The sequence below is a fragment of the Anolis carolinensis genome, chromosome 1, assembly GCF_035594765.1.
Source record: "Anolis carolinensis isolate JA03-04 chromosome 1, rAnoCar3.1.pri, whole genome shotgun sequence".
In the NCBI taxonomy this organism is placed as follows: Eukaryota; Metazoa; Chordata; class Lepidosauria; order Squamata; family Dactyloidae; genus Anolis; species Anolis carolinensis.
The window spans coordinates 188,507,939-188,531,148 of record NC_085841.1 but is presented as its reverse complement, the minus strand read 5'-3'; the positions used below and the strand labels follow the sequence as shown (position 1 = coordinate 188,531,148).

At 36.8% G+C, this 23,210-nt stretch overlaps 1 protein-coding gene across 8 annotated transcripts in view; it reads right to left on the bottom strand.

Annotated features, from left to right (window-relative positions):
- adam23 (ADAM metallopeptidase domain 23) overlaps positions 1–23,210 on the bottom strand; it is a 79,819-nt gene that overhangs the window by 34,252 nt on the left and 22,357 nt on the right. For all 8 annotated transcript variants that reach the window (XM_062962467.1, XM_062962457.1, XM_062962461.1 and 5 more), the window contains exons 4-13: positions 18,898–18,961; positions 16,859–16,941; positions 14,614–14,677; positions 11,952–12,024; positions 11,457–11,524; positions 9,531–9,596; positions 8,574–8,645; positions 7,953–8,119; positions 5,262–5,346; positions 2,346–2,436 (exon numbers count right to left, since the gene is read on the bottom strand). In XM_062962467.1, the coding sequence (XP_062818537.1) occupies positions 2,346–2,436; positions 5,262–5,346; positions 7,953–8,119; positions 8,574–8,645; positions 9,531–9,596; positions 11,457–11,524; positions 11,952–12,024; positions 14,614–14,677; positions 16,859–16,941; positions 18,898–18,961 (833 nt within the window). The remainder of the gene's footprint in view (positions 1–2,345; positions 2,437–5,261; positions 5,347–7,952; positions 8,120–8,573; positions 8,646–9,530; positions 9,597–11,456; positions 11,525–11,951; positions 12,025–14,613; positions 14,678–16,858; positions 16,942–18,897; positions 18,962–23,210) is intronic.

The window sequence follows — 23,210 nt, the reverse complement described above, 5'->3', positions numbered from 1 at the left end:
TATCTAGTAGTGAGTATCTATGCCCCAAACTGTGGCCAAAGGGATTGACAAAAGGATTAGAAAAGTACAAACAGACAATATGATAGTGGTAGGGGATTTTAACACAAAGTTTAACCAGGAACTGGACTCGTCGTCACAAAAGAGAGGGGATTTACAAGTGAGACGTGGTTTCAACAGTTGATTAATAATTACAACTTAAAGGATGTCCGGAGAATAATGAAAGGGAATGAAAAGCTATATACATATTATTCAGCAGTGCACAAGGTATTCACTAGAATGTATTATATATTCATAACACCACCCTAGCAAAATATGTTAACGGTAGGTTAACATTACTAATGGACGCCATAAAGTTGAATTTAGAAATGGAAAAGAAAGAATTGGGCATTATTTTACTCACAGGGGCAAGACTTATAATTGCAAGGCAGTGGAAGATAAGAGAGTTGAATGAAAAGTAATGCCTCCACCTTCATAACTCCTCAACAGATGGCAGTACTGGTGTGCGGCAAGTACTGGCTTGTTCAGTAGACTATCCTCTACAGTTCCATTTGGCAGGAAGCCTTAGCATTGAATGGTTGTGTTCTTAAAGTGAGAAGTATGGAACCCTGCACAGATGGTTGGTCAATGCGACTTAAGCAACGTGCAGTCACTGAATTCGACAGCAGAAGGTGTCACCCCAAAGGAGATTCATCAGAGATTGCAAGCTGTTTATGGTGATTGTGTTGATGTGCATCATTGGGCGAGTAAGTTTAAAGATGTTGAGGTGGGAACATCTGACTTGCATGACAAGCAAAAGGTTGACAGATTGATTCAGGACGATCATTGTATCACTCAGAGAGAAATTTCAAGCATAATCGTTATCTCACAAGAATGTGTGGGTCACATTATTGCTTTGCTTGGCTATCAGAAGATCTGTGAATGATGTGTACTGTGAGACGCTGGTTGTGGAAACAGAGTGTCGACTTCTTCCATGAGGGCTTCAGAAAACTTGTTCATTGTTGGCAGAAATATATCCAATTGTCTGGTGATTATGTGGAAAAGTGAATAGTGGTAGTAAAAGAGCACATTCTAAGGATTATTTCTGCGCTTGATTTATTAAAATACTCCCATCCAAACTGAAGTAACGAAGGTGGAGGCATTCCTTTTCATTCAACCCTCATAGTAACCAATCTCACACTGGAAGTTTGTTATGGGGAGCCTTAAATGATAAATTATCAATGGAAATCAGGGTGTTCAGGGGGAAAACTAATAGATCTGATTTTGATTTATACTGGTCAGTTTTTATTAAATATGTTTTAGTGAGTGAAAAAGGAAAACAATACAAATTTGTTCGTCAGGAATTTTGGATATGACATTTGTTTACTGGTTGACTCATAAATGTATGGCAAAGAAAATGATACTTGGTGGTGGGGTTATGAGTTTCTAAAATGTTAATTGTTTCTTGTTTTGTTTACACTGTAAGCTGTTAATGTATGTAAATAATTAAATAATAATTATACACACACACATACACATATAAAGAATATGCTACCAGTCACCTGATAAGCACATTTGTAGACTAAAAGTGTTTAGAATAGTCCCTTCATCAAGCATACTCTTACAAAAAATATTCTTGCTTATAGACAACAGGAGTAGTCTCTTATGACAGGGTAAAGGTTTTAACCTTATAAGAAAAAATTCCATGGAGGAAGAATGGCCCAACCAGTAACCTAACCCCATAAAGGAAAGGGCCCCAAATTTGTGAACCTAATGTGAAACACTAACAGTTTCAATAAATGTTTACTTGAAGTAATTGTTGTTCAAGGGGGTACAAGCAGGTATTGAATCAAAAGGTACAGATACTTTGTAACACAACAATGCTTTTAAGATCATGGTTTCATCTGCAAGTGATCCAAGCATGCACTGGTGTTTTTGGTCACTGAGTTTCTTAAATTATCTGGAATTTTAGCTGCAATATTGTGATCTGGTCTGGTACGGGAGGAGGTCCATGGGGGTGGCCCTATGCGTTACCGCAATAGGTGACACCAGCCCTAGTGATGACACTGGCTTTAGCTCCTTTAAAATATGATGGACTTAATATTGAATTCTCTTAATGAAAATTTGTTCAAATGGTATATCTTCATTTGATGTTTGCTCTTTTCCTCACAAACCATTAGCCTTCTGTGCTACATCACAGACCTTTCTGTGAAGGTTTGTGGGCAAATCCTTTGAAAAGCATACTTTCATTCTAACACAGCTCACAAAGCAGGTATCTATTTTTTCCAGATTATTTCAACATCCAAATTATGCAAAAGTTTGTAAACTGAACTTAGACAGGAGAACAGAAGGAATTTAATGACAAGTACTTTGTTTTCTGGATCCTGGTTCCCACTGTATTCCTAAATTCTGAGCCAAACTTTGCGACAATTCTTGTGCCATTGCCCAGGGAAGGCCATACTGTTAGATAAAGAAGTAGAGACAAAGAGTTTTAAGTACCAGTTTACTGCAAAGCTTAGTACAAAGCTTCTTTTTTACTAATTCTGTATGCAATTGGACTTAAGCCCTAAAACATACTAATTATCTAGACTAATTATCACTTTAACTCCTTTCACATTCATGGAGTTGACAGATGCTATTATGGCAAAATTGATTATTTTATGTATATCTCTGTAGCCCAGGTTTTCATAAGTACAATACTGTAATATCAAAACAACCTACTTACATGTAGATGTGGTTAAGCTGATTCACACATTTGCCTTTTCAGACTTCCAAACCTGAGTAATTGGGTGAGAACAACTATACACATATATATTCAACTTCTAAATCTGAGCAAAACAAATACTTCCAGAGCCCATTCCCATCATTTCTGCTCAGTTCATACAAGATCTCAGAATAGCACAAAAGAAAGAAAGCTCCCTGAAGTGTTAACTACTGTATTGTGTCTTATCCACCGGTAAAATGACCATATTAAAAACCACAGTTATAAACAAGTAATTTGTTCTTCCCTGTGCATCACACATATGGGAAATTATAAAACATATTTATTCTAATTGGATAGCTATCTATTCCATAATGACATAATGGTGCAAATGAACAATACATCCCCCTTGGCATGAATGTCAAATATGTTATGACCTGTCAAAGCTGAACAATAAGCTCACATCACAGTCCAGTACAAATTCAATACTGCACCAGTTATAGTAAAAGCTACTGATATTGAAATCAAAGAAAATGGGCTTGGGTATTATCTGAAGATTAATACTATTAATTTGGTTTTTAAAAAAAGAACAATTAAACTAACCTGTTATGAAAGAAAGTGTGAAGAAACTGGCAATTAAGAGTCAGATCCTCCAAGGGACAAAAGATATAATAATGTCCTTGTAGAAAGTTGTTCAAACACTCTTATAATAATCATCTCATTAGAATGCTAAAGCCATTCTAACACTGAGGCAATAAGGGGAACTCGCTATGGATTAGAAAGAAGAATTGTATGACTATGGCCGAATAAAAGATGATCCAGCTGTCACATGCACTTTTGAAGATGCATCTGATCATTTTAAATGATCTAAACCTATATTGTGAATAATCTATTGGAGAAGCACTACATTCTGAGAGAAAATGTAGATAACAGTCCCTTTTAAGAATATAACACCACTATGTAGCAGGTTTCATCAGTAATAGGAGAACATCAATCACAAGGTGGTGAATAGTGGTTGGTCAGAATTTTTGAAGGCTGGATGCCTTATTTTATCACTATGTTCTGTAACTAGATTTGAAAAGGGGACTATGACAGATGTGGTAGAGATGTTCTTTACAAGATACTTTCTCTCACCAACTTCTACATCTAATGTAGTCATACTCCTAGCATTTTTGGGTGGGAAATTTAGAGCTGTAACTCCTGACATGTTCTGTGTGGTTAAGACATCTGCCTGATTGCTCAACTTTGGAAAATTCCTGGAAGAGATCTCTTCTGAACAGAACAAGATAAAACTGCAAAACCAGGTATTTACAAATGATGCAAACAAGAAAAACAATACAGAAAAAAACTAAACACAGCTAGCACTTTCTCCTTAAGGAAAAGTGGGGAGGCTTTTCAATGATGTCCCCAGGACTATGGATGAGCAGGAATGATAGGAAGTTACCCTTGAAACATACACACTCTGATGGCCGATGGCTATGTTTAAGAGACTTCTCCTCTTTGGAAGGTTTTTGAATCTCAAGAGGCCATAGTGGAGAATTAACTAAAATCACAAATATGTTTAGGTTGAGTATTCCTCATTCAAAATGCTTGGGACCACAGGTGTTTTGGAATTCAGATTTTTTTTCCTGGATTTTGGAATTGCTGTATTTTTATATACTCTATGTACATAATGTGATGTCTTGGAGATAAAACCCAAATCTAATCATGTTTTAATATGTGCTTTGACTATGTTGTGCCCACCACAAGCCGAAAGGAGAGGTGGGTAATAAATTATGATTATTATTTAACATTAATTTCATCGATATTTCATATATACATTATACACATAGCCCGAAGATGTTATAAATTATTTTAATAATGTTGTGCATGAAAGAACTTTTTGTGCAGTGACCCAGCAGAAAGCAAAGGAAGCTCTCATTCGCCCATGTGGATAATTTTGGATTTTGAAGTATTTTAGATTTCAGGCTTTCAGTTATGAGATGCTCAACCTGCAATAATATATCAAAACACACACACACACACACACACACGACCTACCAGCAAAACCAGACAAATACAGATGATATGAATAATTTCTATGGGTCAACAAGAAATACATTGTTTCATATTAATGTGAAAAACCAACTCTATGAGCAAAAAAGGACAAGAAAAACAGAAAGGCTATATTATAAAGTCAAGTTCCAAGCAAAGAAACCTGAGAATGAATTCAGTGACTGAAATCTAGTTAATAACCTTGTAATTTTCTATAAAAGATCGTATCAGAAGCATGCAGTATGTCCATTTAAATGGCCCCCTCTCCGCCCAGTAATATGTAAAGAATGACCTTTCCTACAAAAGCTGTCCATATACATCTAACATGAAGAAAAAGCTGCTTTAATCATAAACAAACTCTGCTATTCTACATGCACATTAAAACAAAAAAGAAAACATTTACAGCCAATTTCAGATTTAATGTTTCTTGATATATCTATTTTGAATTTTGAAAACAGTACACAGCACCTTTAAAAAATGGTACACGCAATAAGGGAACTATTTCATAATGCCCCCCGTTTCCACAAAATCTTCCAAAGAGAAATGTTACCTCATTTACTCCAACACCTCTAGCCACAGAACATATTCCTCCAAAGTAGCTCAGACTACTTCTTTTGTAATGAAAGGTCACATTCCTTAAAAGCAAGATAAACAACACAGTATTAATGACTTCTAGTGGCATTTTCTTGTCTACAGTGGAAGGACAATGTACAAATAAATTATTGGAACGATGGGAATTTCCATGAAAATCTACTTTAGAGGGTGGAGAAAAACTGGTTTGGTATTTCAAACACAAGATTCTCAGAGCAACTTTATATAGGAGTAAAGCATTTAAAAATTAATGACAATTATTACTGATTAACTATACTTAGGAATTATGCTAACAAATTATGCTTTGTCCCAGAACGAAAATGTAATAAGAAGTATTAATACAAGTATTGGGTTGCTGTGAGTTTTCCAGGCTGTATGGCCATGTTCCAGAAGTATTCTTTCCTGACATTTCGCCTGCAGCTATGGTAGGCATCCTCAAAGGTAATGAGGTATGTTTGAAAACTAGTCAAATCTATATATATAAAAAGGTAATGAAATTTCGGCCTAGGACAAAATAACAAAACTACACATCCCAGAAACACTAAACTTGGCAGCACAACCCCTCACCCATGCCTCTACGTTCATACAACAAAAAGAAAAGAAAAATAAAGTCCTAATTAGAGGGAAAGGAATAATTGTTTTTATCCAATTGCTGCCAGTTAGAAGGCTAAGCTCCGCCCACTTGGGTCTCCTAGCAACACACTCAGCCCAGGGGACAGGCAGAGTTATGCCTCATTTAGGCTTCTTCCACACTGCCTATAAAATACAGATTATCTGATTTTAACTGGATTATATGGCAATGTAGACTCAAGGCCCTTCCACACAGCTATATAACCCATTTATAATCTTATTTTATCTGCTTTGAACTGGATTATCTTGACTATTTCCCATACCACCATACTTCACCACAGCAATGCGTGGCCGGGCACAGTTAGTGGGTTTATATATCTGTGGAATGTTCAGGGTGGGAGAAAGAACTCTTGTTTGTTTGAAGCAGGTGTGAATGTTTCAATTGGCCATCTTGATTAGCATTGAATAGCCTTAGACATTCAAGGTCTGGCTGCTTACTGCCTGGGGGGGAATCCTTTGTTGGGAGGTGTTAGCTGGCCCTGATTGATTCATGTTTAGAATCCTGTTTTCTGAGTGGTGTGAAGTCAGCCATAGCAGAGCACTTGACGAACCAACCTGGACACAGCATATTATTTGAGAACACAGAAATGCTGGACCACTCTAATAACCACTGTCAGACTACACAGAGAAGCCATTGAAACCCACAAGCACGTGGACAATTTCAACAGAATGGAGGAAACCATGAAAATGAACAAAATCTGGCTACTTGTATTAAAAAAACCTCTAAAATTAGGACAGTAAATAAAGAACAACACTCAGGCCCAAAACACCAGGTTTTGGGCCTGTGTAGAAGGGCCCTAAGGAAAAAGAACAGCAACACAGGGACTAAAATAAGACCCCTTATCCATAGGAGTGGTATGCAGAGTTTAATTTAGCCATATATGCCATGCCTTCTCTAAGCATTCTCAGGTCCTCCAGTACAATTCTATGGGTTTACTATTCTCCATGGTTTTGTGTATCCGTACTAAGTGCTGGAACACATCCCTTGCAAACACAATGGTCCTATTGTGTTCTCATTCAGAGCAGTACTTCAGAGATACTACTACTGTCTTCTGTGGATAACTTCTATGAACAGAATGTGGACACAGAGTTTCAATATTCAGTACTGGGAAAATAAATAACCATGCGGACAATAATTTCATAGATTGACAGAAGAGGCAGCAGCTGCAGTTGTGATTCTTCTTACGTTAAAATGCAAGTCTGCTACAGCCAAAACCATGCTTAGGGACAAGAAAATGCAAATATATGCTAAAGCCCGGAGTTCAACATGCACAAATAAATTTGGGAACAGCAGAAATCAAAGTTGTTATTCATGGGCCAATACAAAAGATGTCTGACTTAATCCCAGAACATTTTGTTAAATCATATTTATGTGTTTTTTCTGACTAAACTATAAATTGCCATAATACTGACAATGAACTTCATATCAATATTAATAAGAAAATAGGAGGGGTTGCAGTTTCTTTAAAAATCAGATTCAAATGAGTTTAATATAAAATACAGATTTAAAAGGTTTATGAGTATTTTCAAGTTTCAAAGTAAGGTAAAGGTTTTCCCCTGACACTAAGTCCAGTTGTGTCTGACTCTGGGGTTGGTGCTCATCTCCATTTCAAAGCCGAAGAGCTGGCGTTGTCTGTAGACACCTCCAAGGTCATGTGGCTGGCATGACTGCATGGAGTGCTGCTGCCTTCTCGCAGAAGCGGTACCTATTGATCTACTCACTTTGGCATGTTTTCGAACTGCTAGGTTGGCAGAAGCTGGGGCTAATAGTGTGAACTCAGCCTGCTCCCCAGATGTGAACCGCCAGCCTTTCGGTCAGCAAGCTCAGCAACTCAGAGGTTTAATCCACTGCGCCACCATGGGCCTATATTTTCAAGTTCATCTCTTTAATATCTGTTTTGCAATTTTGTAGTGACAGCAATTAAGAAGCATTTAGGACATATTTAAGAAATACGAATTTTCTGTTGCAAAGGACACAGAGGAGATATCATGCACAAAATAGAAGAAAAACAACACATACGAGAGAAGGTGTACAGCATCAGCATGTTGTTTGATGAAATGCTGTCGATATTTGGAAAAATCATGAAGCATCTGTCTTGGATCAGGGCGAATATTAATGCGATCTTTGTCTGACCAGGTTTCAACAGCAACCAAAACAACCCTGGTGTTTAGTTGTTCCTTGTATATCTGTGGGCAGAGACAGGACAGGCACAGGAACAGAACACAGGAGAAGAACACTGTGTCAGACAACCACAGTTAGCCAGGCCAGTGGAAAGACAAAGGGGGCAAAGCAGGAGGGAAACAATTAGCTGAGTTGCCTTTAGTTTACCTGAAAGTCAGCATTTATAAAATAATAAATAAAACTTATATACCACCCTATCTCCTCAAGGGATTTCATCATATTTACGTTAAATTCAGTATTCAAAAAGAGGGTGACATGAATTACTATACTAACATTGTATTATATTTATAGTGTATTATAGGAAATTACAAATGTGATGGATGAGATGAATATGGTTTCAGTTATATTTCAAGAGTATTATATGTCAAAGTTATTATTCATTTGTCATTCTAGACAGTCTCTGTTTTCAACCAATGACATTCAAAGCATGTGTTATTATATAGATTATAGTATACTCACAGCATCAACAAGGTTTACCACAGATTTTGCAAAGTTGTTCGTAAAAACATGGGATGATCGATGCTTTTTGAACTACAAGAAAGACATCAAGTGATAAAATCAGTCAAAGTATTCGTTATTCTCTATTGCCTCCTAGCGATGTACCTCTATCACTAACATTTTCGACCACTAATACTGATGCAACTGTTTCAAGGTCAGTTACACTAAGGTAGGGTGAAATCTATTATTTACAATAACTTTTCCCCAGCAATTTTAGTATACAAAATGATTTAACTTTTGAAATGGTTTGTCACAAGCATCCAAGTCTAGCTCATTGTCAGTGCTGCCTCCCTCAGCTTCAGGCTAAAAAAAAGACCTACTGGTGAGAGATGGTCTTGTCTCTTTATGGGTGGAGCTATAATCTAAACTTAAAGTAATCAGAGTCTGCATTTTTATGAAAGATCAATAGTATTTCTACGCTGACCAGAATTACCTGTGGATGTCTTGATATTTTCTACAATAATTACAAATAATTAAGCAATGGAGGGAACAGTGACAGCACATATGGCTCTGTTTCACTCTTAAAACAATTCTAAGCATGTCATAGATTTAATAAATTAACTGAGCTTGGGAATACAAGCTAAAACAGAGGGTTTTTTTGTTTTACAAAAACCACAAAAGCCATCTGCACTTTATTCCAGATTGATCTTATCTGTGCAGTTAGAAAGTTTATCCTTAGTTTTCCTGAGACATGTTTCCTGTAGACGCTTAGTAATGCCCAAAGCAAATAACCTGGGCATGGATACATTTTTCTCCCATTTGTTTCTTAGCTCTCCGCAAGTAAATGCAGCTATCAAGTTATACCAGCAAAGAATATGTATAATTGTTGACAATTCTAAAAAAAACATAAAATATCCTTTCTATAGTTGGGACTTTAATGTGGTCATTTGATAAAACAATTAAAAACAATGAACTCACCATTTTATGGTCATTAACAATCATCAGCTCCAGGTATTTCATTTCTTCGAACACACCACGTAATGCCTATAAGTTTGAAAAAAGGATTGACACTTTCAAAAAATTAATTTGGTATTGCTTCATCATTTGCCATGAGGTGGTACAATACTACACATGTCAACCTGGTTCAAATAAGCCTGTTAAAGGTTTGCCAGCGTGCTAAGGTTGGAACAAATACATCTCATGACAGTACAGGCAGCCCTCCATTTTTGCAGGTTGCACTACTGCAGGGTTGATTATTTGCAGATTTGGTTATTATGGGCTCTCTAGGAATTCCTAGGTCCTCCAGACCCTATAGAACACTTATTCCAGAGAGACCACAGAATCACACTGAGAGACCTTGAGATTTTTAGATAGAGGTTCTCTCAGACAAAAAAAAAAAAGTTTTTTTTAATTTATGGTTTTCCCTGCGCCCCTAGCCTCTGTGGTTGTGGGAGGCTGAGTGTGTATCCAACTATAATTTGTTCATTTCATTGTACAATTTCCTTTTGTTTTATTCTCCTTGATCATTTTACAAATTGTATTTATGACCCATAATAGGCTTCAAAATGCAAAAAAACAAAGTATAACAGTTCAGTAAGCAATGATCTTTTTTTTTCATGACAAGTTCTAAATTTAAACCCTGGCATCTCTAACTATACATTTGGGGTGCCAAGGCTGAGAAGAGCTCAGCCAGACACCATATAGTAAGAACCAGAAAGGACTCTTCTACACTTCCAACCCCCCCCCCCCCCCAAATCCAGGGGGCCTGCTGGCAGTGCAGGAGCCTGAAGAACCAGGATGGCTGTGGGGATTAAACCCCACCCTCAGATCATAGAATGCAGTCCTGGGAGTCAATCCCCACAAGCCCAGCAACTCAGCAGATCTGGACCTTTCAATAAGGTCCGGATCTGTTGAGGTATTTTATTAATCTGAAGTAAAGTGGGAAAAGCCAGTTTACTTTGGATTAATCTGGGTTCAACTGATGCATCATTTGGAAAAATATTCATGAGATGAGGGCATAGCTCCAGGATTTGTGGGAATGCTTACTTTTTGATCAAATGGCTGAGATGTTTGCGTACACTATTTTTGAAAAAGCTTTAGGTCAGTGGTTCTCAACCTGTGTGTCCCCAGATGTTTTGGCCTTCAACTCCCAGAAATCCTAACAGCTGGTAAATTGGCTTGGATTTCTGGGAGTTGTAGGCCACAACATGGGTTGAGAACTACTGCTTTACGCAGTAGCTTGGCTCTTCAGAGCAGATCTAAAACATGAAAGCTAGTATGGTATAGCAGTTTGAGTGCTGATCTATGATTCTGTAGATCAGGAAATCCCCTACATGTGCCTGGGCAAGTCACTTTCTTAACTTCAGTGTAAGGCAAAGGTAAACCTCCTCTGAATAATTCTTGCCACGAAAACTGTGTGATAGGTTCACCTTAAGGTTGCCCTACATCAGAAAAAAAAAACCTTCAAGGTACACAATATAAACAGAAAATGAAACCCATCACATAAGCTTTGAAGAGATGAAGCACCAGAAAGCCATTTTTTTAAAGAAATCATGAAAGAGGATGAAAAATAAGAAACATTAGCAATCTTGATTACAAAGTAAGTTCACACTCCATAATGGCCATTCATACTTCTTGAAAGGAACTAATATTCCCCCACTCAACTCTGGCCAGAGATGTATACTTCTTAATAAATATTAATCATTAAGTTGGCTGTCCTAATTTCAATTACTTCTATATGTATACATTCTAATAACATTAAATTCTTTGATGATTATTTTGTTCGTCCCAAAAACTAAATGCACGAGGAACCACAATGCATAACACAGTTTTTGCATGCTTCTTAAAGGTAAAGAGTTCATTATCTGTAATGGTACTGTAACAGTACTACTGGTTAACACTCACAGCTCTCTTTTTTCTTCGTAGCCATGGCAGCTCAGACAGGAAAGACTGTTGAGAAGAAGAGTCATCATCTACAGAAGGCAAGATTAAAAGCAAAGAGGTTTCAGTTTCATGGGATAGTGATTTATCAGATGAAACCCTTTTTGTTGATAAATAGTTATTTCAAAAGAAGCACGAGTTGACATTATGCTACGCCTTGAGTTTTCCCACTTTTGTCACCTCTGCTTCTATTTATTACATTTTGTTGCAGAATAGTTTGTAGCAATTTATTGGGCCTCCATTAGCGCTCTATCAAAGACCCTGTTAAAACGAGGCCATGGTTTTCAGAAATAACCTTATTATAGTTTGATTGACAAATTTTCTCACTTTCTGAAAATAAAGAGCTAAGTGCTCAGTATCAAAAGATATTATTACAATTATAATACCAGCTTATTATAACATTAATAATTCAGACATATAACACTTCAGATATTACTGTAATATAATATAAAATTATACCAGGGTCTTCCAAATGCTTGGAAATGTTTCTTCCTAATGTTCTCTGAATGATGTGCGGTCTACATGTATTAGTCTGTAACAGAAGAGACAAGAGGTCTACCATATTGGTGATACAGATTTTAGCACATATAATTCTAATACATGTGATATATATATATATATATATATATATATATATATATATATATATATTTGTACACAGAAAGCTTCATTATAAAAATTATACAATACTGAAATATCCTAATAAAGTAGTCTATAAATGAAGGACCACATTATGCAATTTTGACTTCAAATATTGGAAAATTCATACTATAAATCTTTCTTGTTTCCAGGGGTGTATAATGAACTGAGTGTAAAGTAATTACATTCCATTTCCTCTTCACAATGTTGTACATTTCCTCAACTCTCTGCCAGGACTCTGTGGTCACTGGGTACTCCCAGCCCTTCTTGAGCTGTTTTGGAGACAAGAACTGGATCCTCATCTCCACTCCCCCCCTCCCCCAAAGGTTTTGTTGTTCTGCAAACCTTGCAATTCCTCTGAGTTTCCAAATACCTCCCTCTGGTATATGGATGGTACCTTTCTGCTATAGAAGGACCAGCACGTGTAGAATTGAACCCACTATTAGTACAGTAGAGTCTCACTTATCCAACATTATCCAGCCCATTTATGTTGGATAAGTGAGACTCTACTGTATATGGAATTGAGACCTCCAATAACATTTTTGCAACGTGAATTTTTTTCTATGCAATGTTCCAGCCATTCCAGTCTATCTTTCCTTTCCATTCCCAGTTCCTCATCCCCAGTCAGCACTCTGAGCACAGTCAGTTCCCACTGAAATGCTTGCAGGAGAATTGCTCCCTTATGCTTTGGTAGCTTAAAACCTCAAGGTTGCATCAAGCATATAATAAGAAGAGATACCTTTGTTGGTAGAAGGAGATGTTTTGGTTGCATGAGAACAATCAGATAGAAAACTGAGACTGCAATTAGTGCATCACTTGTGAGCAGGCTACATTTATTAATTTATGTATTTATTTCTATCATTTCTACCCCTTGGCCTCGCTCTACATTTCTACATATGTCCTTGGCCTTGCTCTGCATGATCCATATATCCCTAGGGTGTCCTGCCTATTCTTTTCGCTATCAGTAAACAGATGGCAGATTGCTGTATTTGGAGAGATTAATTTGGATTCAGGGATTCTGTAGGAACAGGTTTTTGCCTCAAAGAATGCATGCCCTTCTGGTGAGTTTCTCATAGACAATTTGTTGGTCACTCTGTGAACAGAAAGCGGAACTAGAGAGGGTTAGATTCTACTCAAGCATAGCACTCCTTGTAATCCCATGACTTTTTTTGTTGTTTTTTTTGCTGCTAATAGTTTTTGCTGTTTATAAACCACACAGCAGACTGGTCTCCTGAGACCCACTCTAAATCTTTTGCTTTCTGAAAAAGCAGATATATTACTGCTTCTATATAATTCTGTCTAAATTCTACCTGCTGGATTAGTTTCTACAAGATCTCTCATTTTTCTCCCAAGATGGATGGGGGGACAAACAGATGGATAGACAGACAGACAGATGATAGATTGATGTAGGTGATTGTATAGATGGATTATGTATAAATAGATGTATAGATAGAGATGCTATCAAATTCAGTTAACGTAGGGGAAAACAATGAGATATGCATAATGCGTAACATTTTAAAACAGCTGAAATAACAAAGAGAGAGAATGAGAGTAATAGGATTGGTTAAATTTGAACTTCTTAAGAAAATAGGTATATATAATATATACTAGTTAAAAAGATATACTTTTGCCAACAAACACTGGCAAATATGGAACTTTTATCAACTATTGTGTAATCACATGTTACTTCTGCTTATGAAAGCATACAACTGTTAAGTTCAACTTGGCTATGAAACAGCAATATTAAAATTCCCTTTATCTGAAAAATACAGGTTAAGCATCCCTTATCCAGAAATCCAAAATCTGAAATATCCCAACAACTAAACTATCCACATGGATGTCTAAGATGGTAAGTCATTTAGACTGACACTTTTCTTTCTGATGTGTTAATGAACACACATTTTGTTTCATGACAAAAATTATTTAAAATGTTGTACAAAATTACCTTCAGGTTATATGTGTATCATATGTACTTAAACATAAAGTATTATTTTGTTTAGACTTGGATCCCATTTCCAAGGTATTTCATATTGTACATATATACAAATATAGTCATTCCCAAACCCAAAACACCTCCAGCCTTAAGCATTTTAGGTAAGGGATAGTCAACCTGTACAAATGAAGTAGTCGGGTTGATGAAATCCCTGACTTTCTTTAACTCCTGAGAATCAAACAAATTCTGCTAAGAGCTGTTGTAAACATTGAGAGTAAGCTCTTGAAAAATCATTACATATAGTAACACTGTAAGTGTAGTTAAAATTCAAGTTCATCAAATGTAGACCATGTAGCATGTCATTATTATTTAAAAATAGACATGCAAGAAACTTGTTGCATAAATATTTCTAAAGAGTATGTTAAGAAAATATAGAGGCACTACATATGAGACCTTAGTCTGCATAAGATGCTACTGGTCTGTGTAATTCTTATTTTTATTTGTACATGTCTATCAACAAGCAAGTAAAGATGTAATTCAATAACTTACCATACTATGAATTAGCTCCATAGGTTCTATCAAGTATACGTAACTACTGTCTTCAAACATACCACTAGAAGATAAGGGGCGGGGAGAGATTTCAAAACACTACAGCCATCAAGAAATAAATCAATTATAACAGACTATGCATATCACATTCTCATCATGAAATATCTGAATATTCCAGAAATTGTTCCCAGACATTCATGGGGTTACCATAAGTTGACAGGTGACTAGAAGAGAGGTTTAGGAGACATTGGCTCAAGCTCAGGTATGTAGTGAATGCTCCAAAATGTGCCACATTTTCTAAATTCTCATTCCCTCAGCTTCTCATGCACTAAATTCCAGAGAGGAGATTCTAGTTTACCAAACTACAGTTTTCGCTGTGATGCCCAAGTCTGAAAGTTATGGCTTAAGCACTGCCTGAAAATTGTGGTTTGAAATTATACTTTGCAGGGAGAACTTAGTCATTCCGACATCACAGAAGAACGTACTGAACAAACCACAAAGTATTGACACTGGACACATGAGAAGAGGAAGGGGCAGTCAAGCTTGTTCACAATACAGTGAACAAGATGGACAAAGATGGACAAACCATACCCAAGTGAGAAATTCATCAACAGCATCTGTTGTCTAGTAATTAGGGATGTGCTAATTGAATTTTTGATATCTCTTCAAAGCCCACTTGCATTTTCTTTCATTCATACTGGATTTGGAGGGAAAGGCAGTATTAAATTCAATGTAAATGTTTTCTGAAAAATACATTCTTTTGAACACGTTTAGTTATTTCTGCAATACCTAATTTATGTATTTTCCACTGTCTAAAAAAATCTGCATTTCTTTCAGGTGTGCATATTTCGGATTTCTATTAAAAACGAGTGAGATTGCCCCTGCTCTCATCAGATTACCTTGGAAATACCATATTTCATCATGATCGCCATTGCATAATAGTTGAACTCTCTTTTAGGAAAAGCAAAATTTGTATTTTGCTTCTCCCTGCTTAATAGTTGCACCCCTAGCTCATTTGACCAGGCAAGTGAATTAAAGGTGCGACTGCCCTTTTGGTGTTACAGGGCTTGATCCAGCCGGAAGCTGTCAAGTCTCACAGTGCCAAGGAAAGGAGGCAGGCAAGTTCATCTAAGCATGGCAAGGCTTGAACTCGTCCACCTGCCTACCTCTTCCATTTGCAGCTATGCATATTTATTTATTTATTTATTTATTTCAATTATTTATACCCCGCCCTTCTCACCCAAGGGGACTCAGGGCAGCTTACAAGTGGCAATTGATGCCGTTACACTGATATACAATAAACTAAAATGATTAAGACAGTTAAAACAGTCATAAAATAGTCATAAAATACAATATACAAAGTTTAAAACAATGCAAAGTGCTTATGCCATTCATCCACCAGACCTAATACAAGAGCCGTAATTCAGACCGCGTCGAAGCCAACACATGCTTATGTCACCACTGCATAATAGTCACACCTCCCCCTTATTTTGAGGGGGAAGGAGAAGTGTGTCTGAAATACTGTAATTCCAAAGCTCATAAAATAATCCTTCCTTTTTCCAATCCTCCCTCATCTCTTAAATAGTTTCTCTGTCAGACCTCCACTTCACAAAATACCTCTCTTTCCCTTTCATATATTAAATAACCAAGAAATGATTGCAAGAACAGGGGTAGGACATAAGCAGGAAAGAAGAGTGTTCTTCTCTTTTTCCTCTGCATGTCATTTCTTAGGAGAAGACCTTCCATTCATTGCAACTTAATACATTACTGCTAGTACTACTGACAGCATCAGTTCATGAGGACCGTTCCTCTCGCTATGCCTACCATCTGTTTTCATTGCCATCATCTTCCCTAGTAAGACACAGGCACAGAGGAATATATGCTTTGAGAATGATGCCTGGGAAAGAGGAGGAGGCTGGGAAAAAATGTCCAGCTTACAGGTTGCAGTGAGAAGACAAAGCCCACCTTTCATTTGAGGTAGACCTAAAAAAATCACCATCATCAATTTAAGAGCTTTATTTGGGAACAAATTTGTCAGAATCACTGATTTTATACCAAAAGCCTCCTGACCCGCTTTTCTCCTAGAGGAGAAGCATGTTTCCTTATGCACAGAACATCTTGTGCAATACCAATTTCTTTGTGCTAAAGAACAGAGGATTAATAAGACTCCCAAAGTAACAGCTATATGAACTAGCAAGGCAAGCCTGTAATTAGTAAGATACTTATCAGCAATATTAATACTTACTGGAGTCCATTACATGTGGAAAGTGCAGCTTTGGAGTCCTTGATACCTCTGATAATCCCATGATAGTAACAGTGCTCTCCTCCCTAAGGATAAATACGAATCCATTAACTTAAATTGTTTTCATTCAGTTGAATGTAGCATACCATACAGCTGGAATGGCTACGTGACTGCAACTCTTAAGTGAATTATAATACTTTTTATGTATCTGTTTTATTAAGGACAATACAGAAAGGCTGATTTAGGCTGTTCTATCTACTAAATGGTCAAGAAGCATACTTCTGGTTAATAAATTATACCTATAAGCAATAAATCCATTTTATTTTCAGAGAATATATGTAATGATACTGTGGAAGACATATTTCAAGGTTCTTCTCATTTTGTTAACTTTTAACCATAATTTAATTCAACAGACAGTTTTAAGTGAAATATAAAACAGGGAAATACTATTAAATATAAGTATTTCACAACAAAAAGAATTACAGGTTTATTAAGTGGCTCCCAAGTGCCAAGCATCTTAAGGCCCTTAGCCATATAACCAGAAAGTTTATAGCAGTGGTTCTCAACCTGTGGGCCCCCAGGTGTTTTGGCCTACAACTCCCAGAAATCCCAGCCAGTTTAACAGCTTTTAAGATTTCTGGAAATTGGAGTCCAAAACATCTGGGGGCCCACAGGTTGAGAACCACCGATTTATAGTGAATAACTGCACTATTTGCCCAAATCACAACTCCATTAAAACAACTGAAGTTATATTTAGAGTAAGAGCTTATTGTTTTCCATATTAAAGAAAAATGTATCAGTCAAAAAAATTAAAAATATTACTATCACTTTTAAACATATTCTTAATATTTTGTTAAAGGTTTAAGGCATATTAAATAAAAGCTTGAGCAAAGTTTTACACTTGGCTGATGCTGCCTTCAAATTCTAGTCCTGTTGAAAGGCCCTCCTTTCTGAAATTAGCTCTTTTTTTAAATTTTAGTATCAATACTCTGGAATGGAGGTTCTCCTCTTCCAGTCGACAGTTTATATACATAAGAGAAAATATCTGCAGGTACATTTGATGTATCACAAGTTGGCTTGTCAAGAATGGGCAGCCTGTTAATTTATGCAAAACAAAATCTAGAGCTTCACTTTCTCATTAGCTTATATCATTAATTAGCAATAATGTTCTGATTTTGCTCCCAAGAAACAAAGAAATGATTTATTCAAATGCTCAGAAAGTTTTCAAAGACCTTGATGGGTTTTTGAAAAGTTTCATAGTTAGTTTCCAATTATTGAGATCCATGAAACGACAAATAAAAAAAGTAACAACAACAGAAATTTTAGATAACACTGATCTACAATTCACTAGAATTGTATCTATAAGCCTTTTCAGTGGATAGGGGATAACCTTTGCAGATGTGTATCTGCTTGTTATCATTAGTGACAAACATCATGCATACAACACTCCAAGATGTGAGAACAGTAAATGCATAAAATGTATAGTCATGTATATGTCTAAAAATGTTACTCAAAAAAATCTGAGTTCAACTTACCAATGGGTCACTAGATGTACTATACCTTAACTTATCATAAAAAGGAACCATTCTCCTCTCTGAGTAGAGTGAAGAAAGGCAAGAATTTAGTCCATCCTGGGAAAATGTAAATGAAGCACTAGTGTATCCACCATAGTGCCACTTCTGGCCTTTTTAAATGCCTGGACAGGGGAATGGCAGCAGCAAAAGCAACTCATGGTGCTTGCCCTCAAAGAAGTGATGATGGTTTTGGGCCAATTTTCAGCATGTTTTGTGGATTTGGGTTTGGAAAGTGAGCTGAGTGTATAAATGGTCTATCAGGTTTGAGGCAATTTTATAGATATTTGTGACTATTTCAGGAAATCTTTAATCTGAAACAGTAAAAAGCATAGGGAGTCAGGTGCTTGAGCGCCATAAAAATAGTTTGAGAGTCATGTAGAGGCTGGGCTTTCCCGAACACTATGCTAGCAAAACCATGCTTCTAGTGAATATGCTTTTAATTTTTTTTCTTGAGCAAATGGACAATACCTTTGAATATTGTGGTTTTCCATCTTCGTAATGAATCTCCATGTAATCAGAAGATAATAAATCACTACAAATAAATAAGGAAAGGTATATAAATATAGTTCTTTAAGCAACATTGTTTTTTAAAAAACAAACAAAAAAACCCCTGCATGGACTCAGAGTAATCATAACCATGAAAAATGTTTCCTTTACTACAGAAATATGAAAACAAAATAATAATGAATCATCTAGTTTAACCATATGTATAACGTGTAATGTTTTCAACTGCAATGTTATTTAATCTAATGTTGTATAATTGTTGATGTAATAACTAACTTAATTATTCAGTTAAGAGCTTGCAAAAATAAATATAATCAGTTACTTGTAATTAATTCCTTTTTCCAATAAGGAAGGATAGGTACATTTCATTAGGGTTTCCATTTAACAAGAGGTAATTCCTTTTGCAGCTTGGTTACACTTTTAATTATTTTTGCCATTACAGCACTGTGTTCTCACTGACTGTAATGGTGTATCAACACCATAGAATGAATGTGGTTTGATATCACAACTGTCATGCCTCAATACTATGGAATCAAGGGAGCTGCAGTTTTACAAAAGCTTTAGCCTCATCTCCCAAAGAGTGCTGGTGCCTCATGAAACAACAATTCCATTGCTTCTATATCACTGAGCCATGGCAGTTAAAGTGATGTCAAACTACTTTAGATGTACCCTAAGGCCACTTCTACACAGCTATATAAAATCCAAACTGAACTGGATTATATGGCAGTGTGGACTCAGATAATCTAGTTCAAAGCAGATATCTTTGATTATTTGCCTTGATATTCTGAGTTATTATAAGGAGCCCCGGTGGCGAAGTGTGTTAAAGCACTGAGCTGCTGAACTTGCAGACCGAAAGGTCGCAGGTTCAAATCCCGGGAGCGGAATGAGCACCCGCTGTTAGCTCCAGTTTCTGCCAACCTAGCAGTTCGAAAACATGCCAATGTGGGTAGATCAATAGGTACAGCTCCAGCGGGAAGGTAAAGGCGCTCCATGCAGTCATGCCGGCCACATGACCTTGGAGGTTTCTATGGACAACGCTGGCTCTTCAGCTTAGAAATGGAGATGAGCATCAACCCGAAGAGTCAGACATGACTGGACATAACGTCAGGGGAAACCTTTACCTTTTATTCTGGGTTATATGGTTGTGTGGAAGGGCCCTAAGTATCAATTCAGTCTGCGCCTTGTGCTGATTCTTCCTGTTCTGTTGTGATTGTTCAAGTGATTTTGAGTAGTTTTTATACCACTGAAACTAGCTTTTCAGTTATTTTACACACCTATTTTGGTCACTCTTAAGAAATGAGAAAGGATTACTATTTAAATAATAATTGAAACAAACTCTCTTGGGGGAATAGTACTATTAACATAACTACTTAAAATAACTTTCCAAGCACTTATTTTATCAGAAGAACTGAATCTGTTAAGAAATATTAAGCAGCGTACTGTATATCCTTCCATTTTTCAGTGTCAAAATGGCTTACAGCCTACTAAAATTGTCATCTAAGTACAATTAAGCAAATACAATGAGTTAGAAGAGTATCAGAAAAAAACTAGATATGACCACTAACTGCAGAATTCAGCTTGGTCCCCATTTGAGTGCTGAGGTTTTGGGACACTCTCCAGGAGATGTCATAATCGTAGAAAAACAGAAGTAAAAAAAACTAACACAGGAATCAGAAAGAAAAAGATGTCTGCCTCAAAAGAAAATGAAGAATGGTGGGGCAGGAAATTGCTCCTGTAAGAAAAGTGTGTGGTTTTGTTTTAATACTTAGGAAATCATGAAAATATTGATGACAAACATAAAAGCTATTAACTGCTTTGGTGCATCCCCACAGGAATCAAAGAGCTGCTAAAAATGCTGGTTTATAAAGAGGAGAGAAACTGATGCAGAGGACTGAAGTGTATGTCAATTTGCCCTTTAAGCAAAATAAATACAAGTTGAATGTTTTGCTCTAAGAATTTGAAGGTAAAAAGGTTACATATAGACTTTTTACTAAAATCCTGAATACATACTGTATGCAAGAACATATTTATTCAACAGGGCTTCTCACCTTTGCTGGGAGTACACATACAAATGAAAATGATCTTAAATGTTGTAGTCTTAAATATCTCATGTTTTCCCTTAAAAACAAACCCATAGACAAAATATTGTTGTGTGGATTTACTGAGTATTTAAACATAGATTGGAAGTAGGAAGTGAAAATGGCAAATAAATAACTCCTATTAATAAGTGCAAATGAAATCTTAACACCTGGTTCCAAACTTTGGAAGTTTGTCATAAGCCCACACAGCTGTATAAAATCCACATTGGACTGGATTATATGACAGTATAGACTACGGTAGTCCAGTTTAAAGCAGATATTGTGGATGATCTGTCTTGATATTCTGGGTTATATGGCTGTGTGGAAAGGCCCATAGATCTCCAGGATTATTTTTATGTTATTATTTACACCATTAAGGAAATGAACTATTATAGATGCCTTTAAGACTGGGAAGGTAATTTTCCAAATGAGAAGTAGACAATTGTATTCATCCAAATGTTTTTGACCCTTCACTTTCAGTGCCCTTCCACACAGCCATATAACCCAGAATATAAAGGCAGATCATCCACAATATATGTTTTGAACTGGGTTATCTGAGTCCACACTGCCATAATTCAGTCCAAAGCAATGTGGGATTTTATACAGCTGCGTGGAAGTTCCCTTCTACACTGCCATATACTCCAGATTATCAATGCAGATAATATGGATTTTATATGGCAGTGTAAAAGGGGCCTCACTAATCTAGGGTTGGATTTACACTGCTCTATATCCGAGGATTTTATCCCAGATTATAAATTTGAACTAGATTATATGACTCTACACTGCCACAAAGGGCCCTTCCACATAGCCATATAATCCAGAATAATACAGATAATTCATAATATCTGCCAGATAATCTTGAATAAGCAGATAATCTGGGATCAGATCCTGGGATAAAGGGCAGTGTGGAAGGGGCCTGAGATGTTATCACTTAAGATAGTATAGGGGGATTTCAATGTAGGTAGAAGCTAATCCCCTATTTGACTATATGCAAGTAACACAATTTAAACTCCATTAGCAACAGAAAAGTAATATCTCTTGAGATCCAGCTATCCCTGACTCATGCAAAGTTTTATCAGATGCCATCTGCAGGATGGCATGGGGACAGCCAACAGGCAAAGCCCTTTGTTCCCCCTGACTTAAATCGCCTTTGGAGCAGGTTTTATAAACCCACTCCGAAGGAGGTTTAATGAATGTCTGGAATCGTCCTTAGACTGTAATCCTAAGGGCAAGGAACCTTCCAATTAACAATTGTATACTGCTCCTGTAAAATGTCATTATACTAATGGTGCTATATAAATTAATGAAAACAACAACAACAGCAACAACAACAAGCAGTGGTTTTGCTTACCTCAGCCCCAGCCCCAAACGTCTTCCCAAAGGAGAACTCATCACAGCAAATTTTTGAATCAGAATGGCACCATGCCATTTTGAGTTTCATTTTGGAAGACCTGTGTGCCCTACTGGGGATTTTCAAGGGGAAATGACCACCCTTACACTATAGACAAGCCATAGTTGGATACAATACAATGCTAACATACTGGCTATTACAATTAAAACACAATGTACTGGCCCTCCTCCTTCCCCCACCCTCTGACATCATTTTAAGAAGCAAAATGGGGGCCTGGATGGCATCTCGGGGCAACCTTTGTTTGAGCTGGGATGACATCTAGCTACACCTCCCAGGAAAGCCCAGGGTTTGGGTTGGGGGTGGGGACTAGAACTTGCGAGGAAGTGGGTTGTTTTAGCATAATTTAGAACAACCAGTGATTGTGTAGACACACACAAACCATTTCCTCCCCATAGCTTGAACATTTTCCACCTTAAGGTATTGCTTTTATCCTTTAAATGGCCTTGGATCCGGATGCACTGTGAATTGCCTCCCCAGATATGAAACTCATATTTATATTTACTTTCTAAGGTCCCTTCTACACTGCCATATAAAATCCAGATTATCTGCTTTGGTAAATGCCATACTTATAGACAACCATGGGAAAGAAAAGAAAGTGCTGCAGTAGCATATCTCCAATGCAGATTGCATTTCTTATTTAAAGCTTTTTTTTCTACTCCAAAGCTGGGAAAGCCTTTTATTTGCCAAATGCTCTGTACCAAACATTTTGCATAAAATATACTGCAACTTATCTTCAAATTAAGAAATGCATTTACAAATTCAATTAGCAATTGTTTCCTTGCTGTTTC